General features: G+C 37.9%; 1 protein-coding gene across 1 annotated transcript in view; it reads right to left on the minus strand.

Moving 5' to 3' along the window:
• Dcc (DCC netrin 1 receptor) overlaps positions 1 to 24,871 on the minus strand; it is a 727,907-nt gene that overhangs the window by 329,377 nt on the left and 373,659 nt on the right. Inside the window, exon 8 of the mRNA XM_055622855.1 lies at positions 7,807 to 7,963. Within this exon, the coding sequence (XP_055478830.1) occupies positions 7,807 to 7,963 (157 nt within the window). The remainder of the gene's footprint in view (positions 1 to 7,806; positions 7,964 to 24,871) is intronic.

Below are 24,871 nucleotides of genomic sequence, written 5' to 3' on the forward strand. Positions count from 1 at the left end.
GCACAGCTAATTCCCCAGAGACATATGGCATATATTCCCTGCAGTGAGAAGCTAGAACATATAAAATGAATGGCAATGTTGATATCATTTCAGTATCAATTTATTTTTCTCAATTAAGAAAGTTTTCGTTGAATAGCAGTCAGCATTCTCATCTTTCACAAAAACTTAATAGAGATTAGCACAAACTCTATCAAGAATATGACATGTTTCTTTAATTATCTACTCAGGATGGAGTTCATTTTAATGAACACTGGGAAATCTCCAAGGATGCAGAAGAAAAAATATATATATATATATACATATATTTATTGTGGGACACAAGGCAACAAATGCTCTACTGCTAATTGAATCACACAAAAAGAAGATATAAAAGAGAAATTAGTGAATTGAAGAATTCTGAGTTGGAAGACAGTGGAGTAGTTGAAGTTTTAGTTAGGGTTTTTAAATTGAAAGCATAGCTAATGATTAAATGCCTTAGTTATTGCTCCAGTTCTTAAGAACAGTCCAGCAATCGATAGAGATAAAACAAACAAAACCCCTCAGAGGAAGCCTTTGTTCTAGTGGGGAAAAATGGCTGAAGAAAAATATTAATAAGTATAATAAAGAGTAGTCAAGGCATGCAGGAGCACTGGAAGTTCCAGCTATGTGAGCTGGCTCTTGCAGACAATTTTCTTTCTTGATTTTAAAACAGCAACAACAAAAGAGTTCCGTGGGATAAATTTTGGTGTCACTTATATATACTACCATATCTTTTGTCAATTAGCAACACTTTGACTACTCCCTTTCCAGTTTGTTTCCCCTTGATCTCCTTTAGTTGCCTATTTGCTCTAGCTAGGACTTGAAGAGATACAGAGAGAGTGGGCAGCCTTGTCTTGTTCCTGATTTCAGTGAAATTGCTTTAAATTTCTCTCTGTTTAGTTTTGTGTTTGCTATAGGCTTGCTGTATATTCCCTTTATTGTATTTAGGTATGTGCCTTCTATTTCTGATCTCTCCAAGAGTTTTAACAGATGTAGCTGATGGACAGCTTTGTCTTCATGTGGGCTGTCTCCGTCATGGACTCTGTTGTCTGATTTGATCACCTTCCACTGGTGTAGCTGTCTCACTTGGCCACAGAGAAAGAGGATGCACTCTGTCCTAATATGACTTTATGTGGTGGGGTGGGTTGATTAAAGGAGGAGCTCTCCCTTTTAAGTAGGGGAGGAGGATTGGGGGAAATAGAAGAGGAGGTGAGAAGAGGAGGAGAGGAGGGAGGAGGATATGATTGGGATGTGAAGTGAATAAATTAATTAATTAAAAATAAATAGAACAAAAGGAACTAGTTGTTTCTTAAATTCAGGGTACATTTCTATTGTAGAACAAAGACTTAATTGAGAATTAATTAGAGGTACAGTATGAACAAAAAAGAAAAAAAATTTGAGATTTGCTCCAAAGATTTTGGTATGATTGGAAAGAAAATAAATAAATAAAGTTTTGTTGAGTTGGACAGAACCTCGGGAATTATAAGGATTTAAGTGAGAATTTTAGAGATAAAAGAAAATATGTATTAAGTTTTGTTCAAATATTCTTTTTTAATTTATTTATGTTTTATATTAATCACAGGTTACTTACTATTGTTCAAATATTCTAATGATTGATTTCAAGTGAGAAAATAAATAGGAGTCTAGATCACATATTAAATTTAAAACCAGAAAGAGAGAAAGAGATAGAGAGAAAGAGAGTTTTAGAATATTAACAGGTCTTAAACACTTCTAATAAAAATAAGAGGTAAATGAACTGATCAGCTAAGAATGGGTCCTGGGGCAATTCAATATTTAAAAGATAGGGAAGTCAAGAGTAAAGAGTACAAAAGGCCGTGCAGTGATGACTATAGAAGGAGTATGGCACAGGCAGGGTGTGACACACACACACAAAATGAAAATAGAGGGATAAGAAAGAGGAGACAATCAAATGTGGCAGAACTGGCTGATGGTCTGCTGATGTGAGGAACAAAACATACATATTCAGCTTAGCAACCTCCAGGTCATTGGTGAACACTGCTAAAAGAGGAGCTGCAGCAAAATACAAGGAACAAGACCATGATTAAACAACTGTGAGACACTGGAGTGAAGTTAAGCAACCTAGTAAACAATTATGAAAGGGAACAGAAGGTCTGTGTGTAGAAGACAGAGACGAAAACGAAAGTGGAATTCATCACAATGTAAATTGCAACTCTGGGCTTATGTATGATCATTGATATAAGAGAGTATCTGGCACCTTTCTCTATTGCAAGAATTGAGAAAAACTAGTAAATAGTGTTTTAGGTTTGATCTAAGTGAAAAGCACAGGACATGTTGGGAAATTCTTTGATTACTTCAACATACTTGCAGGATTTCCTCTTCCACTTCTCCTAGAAACCAGGTGGACCCCACCTCTCTATAACTAGGGATCCCTTTGCTCTTTCCTGAATCCCCTTTCAGCTTTTTTTTATTGTTTATTATTATTAGTTACATTTTATTAACTCTGTATCCCCGCTGTATCCCTTATTTCCTCCCAATCCCACCCTCCCTCCCTCAGCTTCTCCCTGACCCTTTCAAAGTCCATGGATTGGGAAGGACCTCCTCCCCTTTCGTCTGACCCTGTTTTATCAGGTATCTTCAGGGCTGGCTTCGAAGTCCTCCTCTGTGGCCTAGCAGAGCTGCTCCTCCCTTTCAATTTTTTAAAGCCATTTCTAATTGTCTCTGCCAACCACCTGACCTCCTGCTGAATCACAAACTGCCTTGAAAACCACAACTGCTATCCTTTCCTAAGACCCCGAAAGACTAACAAAAACAAAAGAATAGAACACTCATGAAACAAAAACAAGACAAGATATCAGTACCCAGACTCATAATCATTCCAACCACAGATGCCTAGACACAAGGGCAAAAACAGTCAATAACAGCCAAGGTATAATCCATGTTTACTCCTTCTCTCTTCATCATAATTAAAAATTGGAAGCTGCTACATGTTCATTCATAGATGAACAGATATGGAAAGTGAGGTATGTTTGCACAAGGAAACATTGCTCAGCTGTGAAAAAGAAAATTAAATTCACATGTGAGTGAATTGAGCTGGGGAAAAAGAAATCACTGAGTAAGGTAGCCCAGATCCAGATGAAATACATAATGTGTATTTTCTTATTTGTTGTGGTGGTTTGAATAAGAATGGCCTCCATAGGCTCATATATTTGAATGCCTTTTCCATAGGGAGGAGTACTATTTGAAAGGATTAGAATAATAAAGGGTGCAGCCTTGTTGCAGGAAGTATGTCACTAGGGTGGGTTTTAAAATTTCAAAGGCCCATGCCAAGCCCAAAGTTTCTCTCTCTGTTTACAGATTAGGATGCAGTTATCAGCTCCTGTTGTGGGGCCTATCTACATGCTATCATGCTTCCTGTAATGAGGATGGTAAACTAAACCTCTAAAACTGTGAACAAGCCCCCAAAAATGTTTTTTCTTATAATAGTTGCCTTGGGCATGGTTTCTCTTCATAGCAATAGAACAGTGACTGAGACATACAAGCATTTTAGCATGTAAGCATTTGATAGGCATGTTACAATCCTTTTAACCACACTGTAAGGGATTAGGTTACAGGAAAGCATCTTCAGAATTCTAATTCTAAGAAGTGGAATTGTAATATATGGTTATGGAGAGAATAGAAGTAACGTTGAACACGGTGATTAAATGGAGGAGTGGAAGTCTACTAGAGTAGAAGCCTCTTAAAATATAATACAGAGGAGAGAGATCTAAATGGAATGAGCAAATAATGCAGGAGATAAGGCCGCTACAAAACATCTCTCGCCACCAAATGAACCTCCAGCGTCCTGAATAGGTTGCATCTAATGTGCTGTTTGCAAAAGAGGTTCATGGAAACCCCTAAACAACTCAGGCAATTGCCAAGGCTGTTGTTTGCTCTTCAGAAGCTGATGGTAAGGCCCCTTTGCTGAAGGCAACACCTAGATATCTCATTATTTATCTCTCTATATATGATTATATATATATATATATATATATATACATACATATCATCAAGTTGGTGTCAAACTGGAGCCTTCACCTCTACTGACTATTGTTTATTTAATTGGAAGGTACTCTGCATGCTCCCAGAGGAGAAAAATGAACACCAACCATATGATAATCCTTTCAATCTACAGTGATGATCTGTCCCCATGGTACAATGGTAAAACAGGCACAAATGTGGGAGTATCTAACCACTCTTTGATTTGTTTTATGGACAACCCTGTGTGATAGAACGCATACATAACACTGCTTGAGTGTCTCAGGAGACTAGATAAGCCATATATCTATAAGAACATCAAATAATCTTGTTCTACTCAGGACCATAGCAATAAAATTACTCCTAGTGGCATTCTGCTATGCCCAGAAACCAGTGCTTTGCTTGGTCATCATCAGAGTAACTTTATGCTAGAGGAGATGGGAACTAATACAGAGACCCACAGCTGGAAATTGTGCTGAGAGGGAGGTGGTCCTAAATGGACTGACTTCATCTAAACCCCTTTGTTTCCAGTGCTTCAAGAGCTACGTGGAAGAGGGAGCAAAACTGATTTTAAGAATCAATAGGGAGAGAAGACTCCAAGGAAACAAGTCCTCCCAAACACAACAGGAATAATATACACATCAATTCACAGAGACTGTGGTAGCACATACAGGGACTTCATGGTTCTAGTCAGATGATGTTCCAGTGCTAATAGGGGAAGTAGACAAGCGCTCCCATACCTAATCAAGAAGCTATCTCCAACTGGCAGCTGCTTCCAAAGGAAAGGCTAGTTTTCTTCAATGGAGGCTTACTGAATTTACAAATAGCATTTAAGGGCAGGACCCTGCTAAGCAATAGATGGGCAGAACCAAATGAATTCTGGTACTTTTGTTTCATTAAAAAAAAAAAAACACAAAAAAAAAAACAAAAAAAAGTATAGATCATTTTTCTATATAAATATCAGGGAAGACACAATATGCAGTTAAATATATGTCCAGCTAAGTAAGAGAAACATGAAAGTTTGTAGTCTTCAACTTCTGATTTTCCAGGAAATTATTGATTGTGAGTAAGAGAGGGTTGAAAGTGTTAAAAAGTCAATAGAGGAAACCCACTAACTATCATTAAGAATATATGTGCTAGAGACAGAAATAACTATTCCATAACGGAGTGTAGTATTAGTAAGTAATTCAAGATTCATAGATGTGAATTTAAAGTGACTAGAGCCAATATAGCTGAAACTTTCCTCCTGCTATATTCAGCTGAGAGAATGTAAGTTTCAGTGCAATGCTATATTTGCTCAAGTATTTTTAAAAAGAACATAGAAAGACAAACACATTGCACATATTCGCCCATGAAATTTTAGTTGTCTAAAAATAGCAGGAAAGAGTGTTGTAGAAGACATCCTGGGACATACGGTTTGTAGATCCCTGTGAAATCAAATGCTTGATGCAATAAAGGAGTTAGCTGGAAGTGTGGGGGGCTGGGAGGTCTGAGTCTAGAGTGAGTCTAGAGGGTGACATTTGAGATAGGTATAGCAGACATAGTACATGACAAGGTTTAGGGTGTCACTCTAGGAGGGAAGAATGAGGAGGTTTTTAGCACAGGGTTCAGCTTGCAAGATAGGAAATGTTGACAGGAGAGGGCACGGTCAAACTGTGTTAAAAGCATGACTTGTGAACAGTTAGGAAGATAAATGATTCACTCAAATTGTAACAGCAACAAAAGCAGCTTCCTCTTGCCTTACTCTTACATCCCTTACTTCCTGTCGTCCTGCTTTCCTTTCATCCTCTTTCTGTTTCTCTCCCTCCCTTTATCTACTGAGAATTATTTTAGCCTCTATTACATATTGTCTCTGAGCTTGCTATTTTCAGCCTTTTATTCTACCTGTGGGCAAGGACTAGTCGATGCAAATTCCCTCATTTATTTCTATTAGGAATCTTGGAAAGTAAATATTTTATATATTCTAAGGGGATATGTTATTTGTCTATCATTTATAAAAGTGAAATGCACAAAAGTCACATGTTTGATAAAAGTAGCACCATTTTAAAATCTAACCATCTGACTGTGAGAACATGTTTTACACACTGTATGCTTTATATTTTAAAAAATGTGCTGATGTAAAGATTAGTGTAGAAGTTTTCTGGTAAAAAAATAAATAAATAAATAAAACTTTTCGAGATGTTACTGCCCCTGTCTTTACATATTGTATTTAAATGTGTGACTGTTCACATTTTAAGCAGGGGAGTGAAAGATAACTGCATGCAGGGAGGAGACTATTAGAAGCTGCAGAACTCTTCCCAGGGTCCAAGTGAATGGCTGAAGTGACCGGCAGAACTAAAGAGGCATGGATCACTTGGGTTGACCTGACAATGAACTGTGCTGAGAAGCCTGGAGGAGAGATGTGTGACTTGGGATTTCTTTCTTGGAAAATAAATAGAGGGTATTAGAATAAGTGAGGGAGAAAGAGAAAAAAAAAACTGTATTTGTGGAGACAGTGTGGTTTGGGAATGATGAAGCTAAAGGGTTTCTAGGAAACCTGTATAAATGCATGTAAATAATTGGGCAAATTTATTGCCTCTAGTTTGCATAAATGCATACTCCCAGACCCAAATGCTCCTATCACATTATAAAGTTCAGGAGAAAATTGTTGCACAGGTAACGCTAACACAGATGTCTGCCTCTTCAATCAGTGAGCAATGTTAGTAAACACAGGCTGTGTGTAAATATGTTTCCCTTTCATTTTAAAGTTGGGTCAAACTTTGAAGGAAAACAAACTTTGAAGGATATAGTTTAATTACTGTTAACAAACAGAAAAATAAGCATTTGAGAAGAAGCATGAATAGAATTCTTCAGTCATCAGTCTAACAATCACCTGACAATCAGAACAGGTGAAAGGGGAGGCGCAGGAGAGGAGAAGAGGGAGGGAGAGCAGGATTGGGAGGGGATGAGGGAGGGACAGCTGGGATACAAAGTGAATAAATTATAATTAAATAATTTTTAAATGCTGTGGGGGGGAAGAATTCAAGCTCTTGAAGAAGAAAAAAGAAAAAGAAAAAAAAAAAACTGTCCCGAGGGTCTGGGAATGCTCCTAAAGTTCCCATCTCATTGAAGCCCTATAGAGGAGAAGATAGAACACCAGTAAATGAATCTCTGTTTATTTCCTAGAACTTACTCAAATCTCCTCAAAACTGAGAAGTCACTTTTCAAAACCATAACATGCTGAAATAGTCTGAGGTTAAAACGCTTTGAAAAAAACAAAAACTACAAACAGTGAATTGCAGCTTTGAAAGCACAGTGTACCCTTATCTAGCCAATTTTAATATCCGCCCCCCCAAACTCCATTAAATAATACAGTATCTACTATGACCTTTATATGTTTGGTCTTAATTTAATCCTAACAGAAACCTTGTAAGGCAATTATTATTTCTTCTTTTAAAGGTCAGAAAAGTGGTTGCTTTCATCAGATCATATGATGTCAGTGAGTAGTCACAGTGACTCTTAATACTTTGTTCTCACAATAATCAGATAGTCCTTTTTTCCTGTATTAGTGTAAAAATCAAAGAAGATTGTATAGTTATTTGCTCCCTTGCCTTTTGTCAGGGATGTTGTGTAAGTGGTTTTGAAAGTTATCCTGTTTTGACAAAGCACACATATTCATGTAGTATGGTTGACGGACAGGGTAAAGAATTCACACATTCTTCCTAGTCCTCCTCAGGTTCTCCCACCACCAGTTCCTCACATGGATATTAAAAGTGTTGGGGGAAGAAGCTGAAGGTTATTGATGGTACCTACCTGTTGTCACCCTCTCTGGAGAAAAAGACTGTGAAGGTTTGAATGTTCCCCTTTGCTTCTGCAGGTGGACGCCAGCTCAGACGGACAAAGCGACTAGAAACCAAGACAGGGACCACATCTCTGGGAGCAGAAGGGAGGATGCTGGAGCTTGGGATGGCTAAGGAAGAACAAGAGGAGACCATCAGAAGTGCTGGTGCCACAAGTGAAAATCACGCATGAAGCCAGAGCTGAACTATAACATACACAGCGAAGAATATCAAACAAGTTCTAGTGAGCACTAAGAAAGGAAAATGTCTGAAGTGGAATCAAGGACATATTCCTTAGCTTTTGAAGAAATGAATTATCAATGATGTATAGGATTGTATTGTATGATGTTTAGTTTCTATTATTCCTGGTATCTGTGGCAAAAAAGAAAAACAATGCCAATGTAGGCACGGAGCAGGGGATGACATTGGACTGTGATAGGGTCTCTCCCTCCCTCCCTGGGCACTTGCAATGCCCAGCCCTGATATTGTGAAATGTGTGTGTGTGTGTGTGTGTGTGTGTGTGTGTGTGTGTGTGTAAATACTAGATAGGCCTTGATTTTGAAGGATGAATTAATTCAATAGTATTGAAGTGTTATATTTTTATGGGATCAGGTGATGAAATATTTTGAACAAGTGATATGTCAGCAACATAAATGCAGAACAAAATATGTAATTAATGATATTTCTCTGAATCCTTTCTGGAATAAGGCAGTGGTTTGAGTATGGCAACAAATAAATGAGTGAAAAAACAAATTCATGTGTCCATATTTGAAGTAAAATTTACAATTCAGAATATAGATGTGATATTTATATACAAATTTAAATTAGTTACCATTCGGTCAAAGTGAATCAATTAGGTTTTTCAAGGGTTTGAAGCAGAGTAAGGAAAGGCCATGGTCTCAAGGAAAACTAACAAATTCACTTCATTGTTTTGTTCATTATTTTCATTACTTTAGAAGATGTGATTATATATAATTATCATAAACAAGGAAGTCACCTGATGTCAGGCAAATACATATTTTATTCTGTCAAAGAAAAGTTATAATTCTTTTAATTATTGATTTCCTAGGTGAGAGATGATTGACAACAGAAAAGACACAGAACAAGTAATTGTACTCTAACTGACATAGACTTCAGTAAGATCCTCATTTAATATTAATCTGATGATACTCCAACATTCCACAGCACAAGCTTGGATTTCTGTGTGAGCATAAATGCCACAGAAAACAAGAAGTAGTGATAAAAACCTTAATTCACTCAGAATATACCTACACTGCTTTTTATGCAACTTGGAAGCACCCTACTTATATAATTTTGAGGATGGAAACTAATTAAAAGCTACAAATTAAGAGATGATTAATATGAAACCAACTGATCAATACCTTCTCCTCTCCAGGATCAGGTGATAGCCACCCTGGTTAATTCTCTATGTACTCAACTTTACTGTATCCTAAACAGATGTGTGATTATACTATATTTTTCTCTCTGGGTCAGCCTTATTAGGATTTAGTTTTAAAATATATTGCATGGAGCTGCACAGAAGTTTAAAATAACGCCTTCTATGTTGTTAACTATGAAAGAGTGCATTTGAAATGTCACACTTCACAAATGATACAGAAGTAAAGTGTGGTAGACGTGCAATTAGCATAGTGCTACCATATCACAGTGTGCCTGTCTTAGGGATACAACTGTTGTGATGAAAAACAAATAAACAAACAAGCAAAGCAAGATAGGGAGGAAAGGATTTGTTTGGCTTACATTTCTAAATCATTATTCATTGTCAGAGGAAGTTAGAGAGAGCAGAAGCTCAGACAGGGCAGGAACCTGGAGGCAGGAGCTGATGCAGAGGCCATGGAGGAGTGCTGTTTATTGTGTTTATTGGCCTGCTCCTCATGATTTGCTCAGCCTGCTTTTTTATAGAACCCAGGACCTTCTGCCCAGAAATGGCATCATCCAAAGTGAGGACCGCCTTCCCACATCAATCTTTAATTAAGGAAATGCCTTACTGGCCTCCTCTTACATGATTTTATGATGCATTCTCTTAAATGAGGTTCCTTCCTTTTAGATAACTTTAGCTTGATTCATGTTGACTTGAAACAATCCATCACAGTCCATATGCCAAAATATCACAGTGTACTCCATAAGTGCACATGGATAGTTTTCAATTAAATATAATATTATTTGTATGTAGTTTTCAATTGAATAGGAGCTAGCCAAAGACAGAAGTAGTTACGATGAGAAATCTTCTAATAGAAACAACAAAAAAAATTCTTTAATACATTAAGATACACAGTGACTTTGCCACTGGACATAGCACACATGGACATGCGTTGCTGTCCTCACTGTTACACATTCATCCTTCCCTGTGCTTGCTCATCACATCCATCACAAGTGTCTCCTAGCGACTACACCTTCCTGTCATTCACCTTCCTCCAGCTCATTCTCTGTGTGTGTATATATTAATGTATTAAGTGTCCCTTAATTTATGAGAGAAATTAGTCACTACTGCTTATCAAAAGTGCTTTGCAGCACTTACACTTGGAAAATGGATTTACATATATTTGAGTCACTTATAAATTCCAACATCATTCTTTTCATAATTATCGTGTGTTGGTAAATGCATAATTCATCTTTGATGGATATGTTTTTTCTTTTGTTCAGCTTCCTGAATCAAGAAAATGTTTCATCTTGACTGATGATTTCTAGCACCAAACCACAAACAACACAGTTGTCTGTACACAGCTTAAGGGAACACAAAACTGTTTGTTCTGGAGCAATTTTGAACGATCATAGTCCCGAAATTCAGATTTAGGTTAACCCAAATTCCATGTTTCAGTGTGAAAGTAGTTCCACGAAGTTTTGTCATTCTGCAGATGAGAAAGTTGTAAATCAAGACAGAAGAGGTAGGTTTAGCAAGATGGGGGAAGCTATTCTGTAGACCCAAGAGGTTATTTATCTAATGAAAATCTTAGCTTTCAGATTCGTGGAAGTTAGCAGTCTGCTAAGTTCAGAGATTCTAAACAATGTTTATAAATCGTTAATCATGATATGTTAGTTCAGACACAAAAGAGGGCAAGAAATGGCTGCTACCTCTGGAAAGAATAGCCCAAGATAAGGTAACTCTGGGCCATACAACATTCAAACCTCACCATGGTCCCGAAAGTCTCATCAGCCAGCTAGTCCCAACCCACACAGCTTCTTTTCAGGAGTTTCACTCACAGCTTCCAGTGTTGGGCAAGCATCACACTCTGTGTATGTGGGACCATGTATTACTATTTATTAAATGTTGCAAAGTACCTCATTGCTAGGAAGGTTTATTTCTGGGATCTGATGTTGAGGAGGCTAAGTATTGGGAGGATAATGGTCTTCGAAAGAGGGATACCTGATAATGACTATGGAGAAGGAAACTCCTGCTGCAGTGCCTCATTCAAAAGTTCCATATGTGACTATTTAAATACAAGCAAGAATGAATAAATATGAGGAAACAATATAGTCAATCTTGTAAAAATAGATAAAATTTGGTGAAATTTAGATGCTTGTTTCATCTCTAATGTCACTCCATTAAACCAGTCTGTGTTCTTGATTAATTAATTTAGGTATATTAATCTATATCACATGTAAATATTGTGTCATATATGGAAGGTACAGATCCAGACCGTAATGGCTAACACATACACCATCTTTAAGCTGGCTCTTGCAGGCTGTTTTCTCCCATTCTCCATGTTTGCATTAACTTTGTGCAGGGGCTGGCTGAGTTCATATTCCTGCTGTGATCTAAACTGGTTTATCTGTAAAATCCTTTTAAGTGTGGAGAGGAAGGACACCTCTCACTTTCCAGAGGTTTATGAAACATTTTCCATGTGAAATTCTTACCTATTACATAAAGATGTAGAGATTTTTTTAGAACAGCAGGAAGTTTTCAAGTTATTTCAAGCTCCACAGATTCATTGTTTACTTTTTGGTATTAAAAAAAAATTCCAGAGAATTAGGATATTTGAAATTAATAGAGATTGGCTGTAAGTCAGCCTGTTAGAGTTGATTTGTGTGAGGAAAAGAAGAGTATCACCTGCTATACACTGTCTTCTGACAGGAATTCACAAAATCTCCCTGACTTCAGCATAACGGACATTTTAAAGCAACACAGAGAAGCAAAATTCTCTCCCTCTCCTCAGCTTGCTTCTCCTCCTGGTCCACTCTTCTAGTCGTTTCCAATGTTAAACATATACCACTCAGCAAGCCTGAGTGTACCATCTATGCCCAACTTGGTGCTTGCTGCATTTAAGACTTTGCCGCTGGACATAGCACACATGGACATGCTCTGTTGTCCTCACTGTTACACGTTCATCCTTCCCTGTGCTTGCTCATCACATCCATCACAAGTGTCTCCTAGCGACTACACCTTCCTGTCATTCACCTTCCTCCAGCTCATTCTCTGTGCAGCAGCCCGAGTAAGCTTATACAAACACACACTGGGTCATATGACTCTACTGCTTATTTGTCCTCAATATCTTCTCTTTATCCCAGGACAAATTTCAAATTTCACAGTCAGCTTGCTGGTTACCATTTGCCTTGGTTAGGCTTCCCCTACCAAACAAAAAGGACTTAAGAATGTACATATTGTTCTGGAATAAATCATTGGAACTCCAGTGTGGAAGAGGTCGCAAAGTACAACAGGGCAGAGAGCTTAAAGAATGACCTCTGTGTGACCTAGCTTCTTAACTGTGGGTTGTGACTACAGTGAGGTTAACCTAATTGAATACAGCGGTAGGTGGATATCAGGGAAGAGAAAAAGAATGCTGAAAATACGATGATCTAAAAAGTAAATCAAAGTCAAATGTGGAAGGAATCAGAGGCGTTTGTGGCTGCAGTTTGACCAGACTACAAGCAGTGAGTTGAGTGAATCCTTTTATTCTGAATGTATAACACATGCACTTTGTCCTGTGCTAAGTTGGGCCAATGAAAACTGTGTGAATACCTCATCTCAGACTTGAGACTATTCAGTATTAACAACCGAGTAGCATGGTTTTCCCTACACACACAGAGTTTTTGCTCTTTGAAGTATAATAGTTCTCGAAACAGATACTAAGACTCACAGCCAAATATTGGCTTAAGCATAAGGAGTCTATTGGAAAAAAGGGTGGAAGGATAAATGGACCTAGGGATGACAAAAGCTCCACAAGAAGACCATCAGAGTCAATAAAACAGGGCCTAGAGTGGCCAAGGAAGTCTGAAGCACCAGCCAAGGACAATGCATGGTCTGGACCTAGGTCCTCTACTTATAAGTAACCAATGGGCATCTTAGACTTCATGTGGGCTCACTAGTTAGGGAAGTGGGGGATATCTCTGACATGGACTTTGTTGCCTGCTTTTTGATCAATTCACCCTGATGGGACTGCCCTATCAGGTCACAAAGGAGGTTTCTGGGTGGGGCAGGGGACTTCCCTATTCTGAGGAATAGGAGAGAGGGGACACAGGAGAAAAGGTGGGACTGGGAGGAGAGGAGGGAGGGGTCTTTGAACTTTATGTAAATTGAACTAATTAATGAAAACAATGAAACAAAAAGAAGTATAATAGTTCAACAGTAGAAAACAGTGACAATATTTTCTTGTAGGTCTTTGATCAATATTCAACTATCAACATAGAATATTTTGGATTTTATTAGTCTCGGAGACATCTCTGTGACAAGCTGAAGACCTAAGTGGGGGTAGGCTCCTGGGAGGATATGAGGAGGATTCAAGCAGAGACTCCTAGTAACACAGGTTATAGAGATTAAAAAGGACACCTTCTAACTAGACTTGTCTCCTAGAAGAGGGAGGGGAAGAGCAACCCAACCAGAAAAACTTTGACCAAAAATTTACCCGGCCTACAAGATGTGCAGGTATAAAGGAGAGAAGAGAATGAAGGAATGTTCAACCAATGCCTGGCCCAGCCAAAGACCTATTCTATCTGAGAGTAGCACTCTTGACACTGTGAATGATAGTCTGCTAAGCTGCAGACAGGAGCCTGTGAGAGTGGTCCTCTGTGAAGCTCCACCCAGCCGAATCTCAAAACAGATGCTGAGACTCACAGCCAAACATTGGGTGATTCATAGAAAGGCTTGTGAAAAAGTGGAAGGAAAGAGAAAATGAGCTGGGGGTGACAGGAGATCCACAAGAAGACCAACAGTGTCAACTAACCATGGCCCAGAGGGGCTTGATAAGACTGATGCAGCAGCCAAGTACTATGTATAAACTAGACCTAGCCCACTACAAAGATGCTGGAAATTGGCAGCTTAGGCTTTATGTGGGTCCTCTAGTAAAGAAAGTGGGAACTGCATTGGACAGGGACTCCCTAGCTTTTAGATCATTTATCTCTGGCAGAACTGTGTTGCTAGGCCACAGGAGAAGAGGACATGCTTATTCCTGATGCAACTTGTTGAGCTGGGGTGGATGGGAAAGGAATCTTCCCTTTTCTGAGGAAAAAAGGAAGGGGGAGGCGAATGGGGAGAGAAGATGGGGGATGGAGGGAGCATGGGGCTTGGAGGGGACTTAAAGTTAATAAATTGTAATAAATAAAAGAATAAATTAAAATAAAATAAATGAATGAATGAATTTTGGCTTGCAATTAGGACAGAAGTTGTAACACCTTCTGACATGGCCTTAAACTTCTGCTGCTTTGCATTACCTGATTATTCAAAGTGGCATTCTCAATGATGATAACTATGAAATCAAATCATAAATCACCTCTAAAATGGACCCTCTATATTCTACAGTATCAATTATTCAGCTAAGCTTTAAATCCCTATGTAACTATAAACACATTGAAATAATTATTATACAATATGCTTTCATATATAATAAATGGTAAAATTACACCAGTATTTTTTAATATAGAACTGTTTACAATTTACTCTTAGTACCTTATTTATATGTAACAGATATATTCAGTGTCACATAAAAGGGGACATTAATAATAATTTAGAAAAAATGAAGCCCTAGCTTAAGTGTACTGTTAACTCCAGTGCTCAGGATGCCAAGGCAGAGTGACCGCATTGGGGTCACTCTGGGCTGTGTAGTGAAGCTCTAATAGCAAATAAAAACAAAAAAAAATGAGTTAGAGATGTCATATTAATTGTGGAAAATGCAAGGGCCAGCTGGGCACGGTGGCACATGCCTGTGATCCCAGCAGTAGGGGAGGCAGAGGCATGCAGATCTCTGTGAGTTTGAGGACAGGCTGGTCTACAAAGTGAAATCAGGACAGCCAGGGCTACCCAGAGAAACCCTGTCTCAGAAACAACAACAATGACAACAAAACAACAATAACAACATGCAACGCCCATTTCATGGAAGATTATGCAATTCTACACAGGGCATCTTTAAGTAATACCCATTCCCAGAGAAAGAAATACTGGTGCTTTGTTTTTTTCTGTGCCTTTATTTGAAGAAAACTCTGGCAAGCATTTTTTTTTCTTTTCTTGTTTAATCAAAACATGTGCTCCTGTGCACCGAAACATGTCTTTGGCATAAGGCTTGCAGGCATGCTCAACAGATAGTGCTCATTATCTCCTCCCATATTTGCAATCTTTGCTCTAGGACGAGAGGAGAGGAGGCAGGTAGCAGATAGATCTGTTGTCCTTGTGAAGATAATAGGAACCTCTGGCTTCTTTTATGACACTTGTATTCAGCATTTATAACTTGTGTTCAGCCTCTTGCAATGCCTAGTGTAACTCTAGCAATCTCCACTCTTCAGCGATTGATATTACCTGTTGCTTCCTGTTAGATGGTACCCCTGCCCCGCCCCATAGGGAAAAGTGCCTCAAAGTATTTGTAAAACATGAAACAAACAATTATTTTTATTATAAGACTGCCTACAAATCAATGATGGATTCTATTTAATCAATACTATTTAAAAGTAGGTTTGAGTCTGACCAATAGTCGAGAAGCGTGTTAAAATAAAACCTTAAACAAAGCATGACTGTCCTAATGGAACTGTCTAAAGCTTGTCAGTGTCTCAGGACAGTCAGAAATCATACTCTTGCTTACTGTCTGTCAGGGTGTGCTTACAGTCCCCTTTTCAGAATTCAACTCAGTAAAAATGATTTCTATTTAAAACTATCCATGCCATTGAGCTGGATACTATAACATCAGAAAATTAAGAACTTATATCTTAAGAACTGCAAGCATAGATAGCACACAACTCAAAACACACCATCTTCGTATTTATCAATTTCTGAAACATGGGTTTCTTACTGGATACTTTATGATGTGTTTACAAATGGATTAATGGTGGCTTCAAAAATATTTGTGAAAGTTTTCAAGAAGGTTAAAAAAGAAAAATATGGAGGACCTCTTTCCTTTCCATCTGATCCTAGCCTATCAGGTCTCATCAGGACTGTCTTTTATAGTCTTTCTCTGTGGCCTGGACAGGCTGCTCCCCCATCAGGGAAAGGTGATCAAAGAGCCAGCAACTGAGTTCATGTCAGAGACAACCCCTGCTCCCCTTATTAGGAAACTCATTTGGAGACTGAGCTGCCATGGGCTACCTCTGTGCAGGGGATCAAGATTATCTCCATGAATGGTCCTTGGTTGGAATATCAGTCTCAGAAAAGACCCCTAGGCCCAGATTTTTTGGTTCTGTTGTTCTCCTTGTGGACTGGGGAAGGGGCATCGGAGGAGATGAGGGAGGGAGGGAGAAAACCAGGATTGGGAGGGAATAAAGTGGGGCTACAGCTGTGTTACAAAGTGAATAAATTGTAAAAAATAAAAATGATATTAAAATAATTTTATTATATGAAAAGAAAAAATGTGTTTCAAGAAACTACAAGGAAAGCTTTTAAATCTGTTTCCTCCCAAGACGACTTATTCTACATGACATCTTCAACAAAATTAAGCTGGTTTCCCCAGTCCTCCGGAGTAGAGTGTGCCAACGAGGAAGGCACTGGGAGTGTACACAGCTAGATGTTCTTTTCCCAACTTGGCTTCAGGAGTCATGTCTTAGAGTTGGTCCAGAAGTATAGTACAGACAAAACTGAGAACAGCATGATTTACAGAGATGTAAAGAGATTTAAAGAGATGTCATACAAAAAAAAAAAAAAAAAGATGGATATCTTTTTCCTAAACAAAGGAATAGCTTCTTACATTATATAGGAGAATTAATTTTGCCCATGCTAATCTTCCATGCTTTCCTTCAACATTAACTTCTCTTCAAATAAGGTCTCAATAAGGCACCAGTCAGAATTTCTTTTCACTGCTTTAGAGGCCTAATCTCCTGTCTGGCCCTAATCTCTCTGGCCCATTACTGTTTCCATGGTTACAGCTTCTTTATCTGTTGTCAAAGAGAGGAAGGAGTGATTTGCCATACTCTAACAACATAGTCTTTCTCTTTTAGGAACACTTAAAAGAAATCAGAGTAGCAGAATCCAGGCGGTTAGAATGATTTCTGAGGTTAATTACAAATCTCAAAATGTGTTTGAAATAAAAGATAATATTTTTATGTCTAAAACATTAGTATGCTATTGAGTTAATTTTTTTATAAAGCCACAGTCTTTTGAGGTTCCAAAGGTTTTTTTTTTCCTTTTACAAATTTAATCTATAGTGTTTGAGTAAATTTCTTTTTATTCTGAGTACATTCAGAGTATACTACCTTCATTCCCTGCAAGTGATATAAAATTAAAATGAATTTCTAAAACAAAACAAAAAAAAAACCTGTTTAATTTACATTAAACTTCAAAAAGACAGATTAATTTTCCTGGGTCATTCCCATGTTATCAACTAGCTGCATCTTTAGCTCTTGAGTCACATTGATCCAAAGACATAACAAAATACAATACATATAGGCATTGCTAGTAAAATAAGGAGATTCCGTTGTTTTAAGAATTTTTGTTTGAATATTTGTCTCTCTTTTTTTATATTTGTAGCCTAATATCAGAGTTTAACATACTTTTTAAGATGGGGAAGTATATAAATCTGACATGTTCAAAGTTGATAAAGTAATTTTATAAATTTGTACAAAAAAGAAGCTTGTCTGTGTGATTTTAAAAACGGCAAAACGTATGTTTTTCTGAACATTTCTGTTTCCAGAATTCAAAGAATTTATGACATTTTATGTAGTATATTAAAAACTTTGGAAAAAGGAAACATGGATTTGTAAATCCTGTGGCTTGAATAATCTTTCCTTTGAAATCAGTGATATAAAAAATAATATGCTTGGGAGGGAATGAGGGAGGGGGCTACAGCTGGGATACAAAGTAAATAAATTGTAATTTATATAAAAATTAAAAATTAAAAGAATTAATATGCTTAATAATATCTCATCTTAATCTTGTAGCTGTGGAGATGGCTCACACACAAAGCACTTGCTGTGCAAGCATGGCTCTGAGTTTGCATTCCCAGAATCCACTTGTAGAACCGGCTACGACTATAATCTAAGGACTGGTGGAAGGTTTGGCTCCTGAGGGCCTGTTGCCCAACTAGTCCAGTCAATTGTTGTATCCCATGTTCATTGAGGCTCCTATGATAACCAAACCCATATAGACAAAGTCCAATGACACATCGCAGCCATCAGCGTTCTCATTTCCTTTATCATTCAGGAAGGTTTTGCTTCAAGCTCATCTTTTCTACATCTTTAAAAGACACACTTCAAATTCCTGTGCAGCAAATCTGCCGAATATAAACATTTATTTCACTCTTTTCTCTCCCATCCCTACTCTGTCTCTCCTTTTCACCCTTCCCTATTCTATAAAACTATTTTTTCTCCATTTCTATATTTTTAATTTTCAAAAAGTATGTGTATATATTGATAATTCATACAAACCTGCACACATATACGTTCATGTCTACACATCAGTACATATGCACATGAAGATGAGAAGTCAGTGCTGAGGCAGTGTTGGTTATTTTCTGTTGTACTTCAGCTTAGGTTTTGAGACATGGTCTCTGAGCAAAGACCTCTCCTGTCTGATTATTTCCTCCCGAGATTCCTCTTGGCGTTAGGACTACAGGTACCTGCTTTCTTTCCTGATTTTACATGATTGCTAGGGATCCAAACTCAGCCTTCCCTTTCATGTAGCAAGCATACAAGACATCTCCTCAGACCTTATTAATTATGAGCGTATCCTAATTTAATGCACTCTATGTAGCATTTATGCCCATTGGCTTATTTTACTTATCCAAACCTCTTCTAGTTCTTTCCATAATAACAGCAAGTGTCAGCATCCAGTTTCTTACAATGTTACATTTTGCATACATAGCTCATTTTTAATTAACTCACCCATCAAGATCTATCACGATTGATTGCACATCATGACTCTTGTGATGTGTTATAATAATGGAGGAATACTAGTATCTTTTCAACACACATAAGTAATTTCCTTTAGTGATACGGGGTACTGGGATGGGAGTATCACACAGCAGTAGTGATTTTAAGGACCATACACACTGTTCTCCATAGTGGCTACGCTAATCTAATTTCCCTTCAATAGTGTGATGTTTTACTTTCTATAAATCTTTTAAACTTTTTGCAATGACATTTTATTAATTACAGTTTATTCACTTTGTATCCCAGCTGTAGCCTTTCCCTCATTCCCTCACAATCCCTCCCTCCTCGCTCATCTCCAACCAAGCCCCTTTCCAAGTCCACTGATAGGGGAGTTCCTCCTACCCTTCCATCTGACCCTAGCCTATCAGTTCTCACCAGGAGTGAGTGCATTTGTCTTCCTCTGTGGCCTACCAAGGCTGCTCCCCGCTCAGGGGGAGGTGATTGAGACAGGTGTTCTCTGTATAACAAAGCCCTGGCTGTCCTGGACTCACTCTGTAGACCAGGCTGGCCTGGAACTCACAGAGATCCTCCCTCCTCTGCCTCCCTACTGCTGGGACTAAAGGTGTGCATCACCAAGCCCGGCACAACTTATCTTATTTTGAATATTTGATAATCTATTTATTTTTTGGATATTTATTTCTCATCAGAGAGTCATAAACTATTTTGAAGACATATGTTATATAATTTTAAGACAATAAAAGGTGTGAATAATTTCTTACAAGTTATTTATATTCTAAACTTCCAGGATTTTGGGCCTATAAGTATGGGGTTTATTTTTACATTTTTTCTATTATCTTCCTAGATTTAGATAGTTTATAGTAATGATAAACTATTAAAATAACAGTTCTACAGATTGGACTATGTTGCATGTAAAATTTCTTTGGGAAAATGGATTTAATTTGTACAATCCTTATTAATCCATTTGATAGTCATTGAAGTAGCCTATGTGAAAACAACTATGTGAAAGGCTTGTCATTGTTTCCTCAAGATTAAAGAGGAAAAGCTGCTAGATAATTCTTTCGATGGATATTGTCCCTAGGACCTATTTTCTCCTTTCACCTCTAGCACTACTGTTCACGTCAGCTTTGCTTTCTGCTCTTTAAGAGTACGTCATCCCATAAACCATCTGTAGTTACTCCGGAGACCTTGGAGCTGGACCTGAGGAATCAAGAGAGACCTCCTCTGCAGACATTGTCTTTGTGCTTAGTCTCAGCAACTTATGAATTGTCTTAGTTTCAGTAGTCCTCATGCTGTCAGTTCTGATGCTTTATAGACTACAGCCTGAGCTAGAAATCCTTCTTGTACTTTCTTTGCTGCTCTGACTTTGGCACTTCCTTCTACTTTTAGGTTGGGTATTTCCTCAACCTTCTCTCGATTTCTTAGGCTTCGTTTTTCTGGGTTTTCATAGTATCATCATGAGATGAAGATCTACCAAACACACCCTGCTCTATAATGATATTTTCATTTAATTTTATATTGTTTTATTTGATATCTTGTGCCAAATTATAAAGTATACTGAAGTGTAAACAGGGTCTACTTTGTTCCTTCATCACTTTAATTATGCAAAATTCTGTTATTACTAATCACATATAGGCATCCAAGGTATTATTAGAAGTTGAGACTGTGAAAGGCTCTGCACAGTTGTGAGATAATAATTTGGCTTTAAATAACTGTTAAGCCATCATTTGAGAGTGTACACTGAACTGGGAGACCCGGGTTTTATTGTAAGCTGTTTATGCCAATCATCATTAATACGAAAATAAATTACAATTCCAATCCAAACATTGAGCCCAGAGAAATCTCAAAAAAGAAAAAAAAAATTGCAGGCTTGTAGTGAGAATGACTGTTTTTCAACCAAATTGACAAAATGGCATATATTTCACCCTGCTCTGAAAAGTAATACTTTCCAGGCCAAGTCAAAAGTGGTATTATATAGGCATATTTTCTAAAGGACAGAATGTTTTTATGAAAAGGCATAAAAGAAGCTGGGAACTGTGTCTTGGGTTGGTCTGTAAATTCAGGAGAGGACCTGGGGCTTTGATATAGGGTGTGTATTCCTAATCTCAGGACCATACATCAAAGGACCCTGCCAGGAGAAAGTCTGATGCTGAGAAAGATTCCATAGTCATAAAGTGAAATAAGCTGTGTGACAAATTCAGGGAAGGATTTTCACATCAGCGGCAATAGATATAACTTTTAAAATTTGAATTTTTTTCTCAAAAAATGAGGAAGAAAATGATGATTGTTTAGTTGGTCCTTTAGTAAATGTTCCTTTATTCTTGATTCTATCATTGTAAGCATAAAAATACATAGATATGTTTTAATAATTCTCTTATTTCCAAAGTGCCTACCTAAGAAGAAGGCTTTTTTGAACAGTTTACTAATGATGCAACAAATATACCCACAAGCATAAAGACATTGTCAAAGATATGTGTGTGAGTCTAGCAAACTTCAATGGCAAAGTAAAATTGCTGAGCCCTTCTTCTAATGCTGTGACACAAGCAAGTGTTCATTTTGTTTGACTATTTCTTGCCCATTTAAATCTTAATCTAGCTATTTAAATTATAGGGCTGTTAGCTGATGCTAAGAAATGGCTTCTGAATACTTCTTAAAGTACCTAGTATACTATTTGTATTCAATGAATGGCTATTGCTCTCTTTTCTTTACATTTAAGAAGCCTGCTTCTACTGGGACAGTTTTATGATGATAGCTGGTGTGAGACCCAAGAACCCTATAGAAACATGGTGAGCTCAATGTAAGAGGTCAAGTGCAGGGCTCTTCCTTATACAAGGACAGTACTTGGTCACCTCAATATCTCTTTCTATTTCATTTTTCAGGTTACAAGCGAAGAAACACATCTCTAATACTTTATTACTTCATACCACATGTCTGTAAGTGTGAGAGATTATTTTAGGTATATTTTTCCTCTGCATTTTTCCATCTGCCACTATTCCTGATTTTCAGTAAACACCTTTTTTCAGCTCTTATCAGTGTCTTTTCCTGGCATCTTTTCCCAACCACAGGGTAGCTGAGCTTCATGGAATTGCCAGCACCTTCCATGTCCACCCTTTCCCTTGAGAGTCTGTATTGAATTTCAAGTCATTGTTTATCTTTTTCAATGCCCAGTGACCCCAACTGTGCCATTTCATCAACCCTCTGTCATCAGAGCTTCTCTGGGGATAAAGACTGACAAGCTGTGACCGGTCCCCTCCCCTCCTTCATCTGTACTTTTTCCTCCTGCACCTCATCCAGCCATATGGTGTTTTGTGACGAGCTGCCTTCTGATCCTGTTCTCTGCCCATGATGAACATCTAAACACAAAGCAGAGGCACATATCAGCATGGCTGGCTCTAAGAAAGAACGCTCTTGTCCACTTGCTTTGCTGATGAGACATTATGAAAGTGAAATATTGGATGCATCATGTTATTAACCAAAATGACAGACAGGAAGGAAGGAAGGAAGGAAGGAAGGAAGGAAGGAAGGAAGGAAGGAAGGAAGGAAGGAAGGAAGGAAGGAAGGGAATTGTTTCTAGAAACTTTGTTAAATAGCTAGATCAACCAAGAATTTTTCTTTAAAAATTCAATAGAAGACAGTAAAACCTAAGTAATAACAGCCAGTAGCTTAACCACTTCCTTGTAACACTATGAGTAAACACCTTTAAGAACTACTTTTACTATTTTAGGATTCTAAGAACCTAAAAAGAATAAAAATTGCTTTAATCACATTTTGATAGCTCTGTGAATTCTGCTAATGGAAAACCTCCAACTTAGCCATGTTTTTTTTGTTGTTTTTTAAATTTAAAATAATTTATTTCAAAGCATGGTAAAGTTAGAGTTGTTGGTGATAAGCTTTTTTACTTCCTCTGAGAATTGTTTAGAAGGGCAGGCTGACAAAACACCAAGTTTGTGTTGGACAAAATGATGCCAGATATGTGAGTCAGCATAGCAGGCCCAGAAAGCAATGATGCAGCAGAGCATGGAGATTCATGAAGCATCTGGGCACAACAAGCTCATTGCCAATCCTAAGATACTCACCCATAAATTTTGTAACCAGTAGAGCAAATTAAAGGGAAATAAAAATAAAAGTAATAAAAAAGTATATAAATCTATAAAAATTATCAATTATTCCAATTAAAGGGAGGCTTAAAACTTTTTATTTAAAATTGTATTAGTATATATGAAGTATATAGAGAAGGCAATGAACATTAGAATATTTTCATATGTCTACATAGTGTGCAAAGGTCATATTCATGCACCCTTTGATACCCTCTCTTCTCCCTCATCCCACTCCTGTTAAACCCTGTCTTTCTTTTGTGAGAGAGAGCTAATACATTTCTCTGGATTTACAGGAGTGTGTGTGTGTGTGTGTGTGTGTGGTGGGGTTGCTGATAGAAGCTTATGTATTTTACCAGAGGCTACGTCACTGAAAAATGTCTCTCCCCTGCCTATTAATCTTTCTCTTTGTCTAAATCCTCAAGGAAGTATGGAGAACTATAAATTCTTCCCATCCCATGACAACCTCAATCTTGTGAAAAATCGGTGAATAACCACAGCTGCTGTAAATTCAAAAGTCAACCACACTTCTTTTTGGGAAGTCAGAGTTCTCTAATGACCCTGAACCTTTACTGAGAGTTCTACATTCATCCCATCTCTCACTTTCTTCTCTCACAATAGGCAAAAGGACCCCCTATATCACAGGCTTTTCACCAGGTTGCAGTCCCAAACATCAACTGCCTCCTGTGGAGTAGGCCTAAATTCCAATGAGGAAATGGGTAGTTACTACCTGAGGATACTTCATACTACTGCACAGAAGAAGGTTCACCTTGCCTTGAAAGTCTCCCTCTCTCTCCTTCATTCTCTATTGCTTTTAAGACAAGGTCTCAAGCTGTAGCCCATGCTGTCCTGGGATCTAACATCAGCTATATCATATTTCAAATGTGTAAATTATCTACTCTGCTGTCTAATTCTCTCAGATGCTGGTAAGGGATGAGAAATCAGTGCCGTCTTAGGAATTTTTTTTTTTAATTGTTGAACTCCTTCATGCACAATTAACCTTGCCCTCTAAAGTCCTGACATACTCAGCCTTGACCAAGTCCATGGTAAAAGCATCTTTAGATGTTCTGTGGTATCACCTATCCCTGAGATTATATGAAGAGATGGAACATTGCCTCATGATATCTTTTTCCCCCAAAAGCTACATACTAGAGTCTGAATGATGAGAAAAGAACTTAAAACAAATTCAGTTTTAAAGATATGTGTGTCTCTTCTGGATGAGGGTGAAGTCTGACATCTCCGGATAGCCATTTGTTTGTGCCTGGTCCATTATGTTGGACTCTCTTTTCTCAGTGGGTCTCTGGAAGTTGTTCCCCAGCCCAATCTGAGTGACCCAAAATTCTGTAAGGAGTATCACATAGGTCTCAGACAGATTACAGGCCTGACCCTTTCCTGATAAAACAGTCCAGTAAGTATCTGGGAATTCCCAGAAATGCTCCACACTGCTAAGGATTTTAGTTTTCCATAGTAACCTTAAATTTTACTTGGAAATTCCCCCACCTATAGGATAATCCTTGTGATAGGACCATGTTACTGCATGGAAAATGAGACACTGTACCACCACATAAAAATTAAGTATCCCTGACACCCTGACCCCATCAAATCAAACATATTAACCCTCAAAATCCCTCTCACTGTTCCAGGTTTATAAATCCCTGATTTCAAATAAATGTGTGCCATGATACCATCAGC

Source organism: Psammomys obesus, unplaced genomic scaffold (assembly GCF_907164565.1).
Source record: "Psammomys obesus unplaced genomic scaffold, mPsaObe1.curated_primary_1811, whole genome shotgun sequence".
Taxonomy (NCBI): Eukaryota; Metazoa; Chordata; class Mammalia; order Rodentia; family Muridae; genus Psammomys; species Psammomys obesus.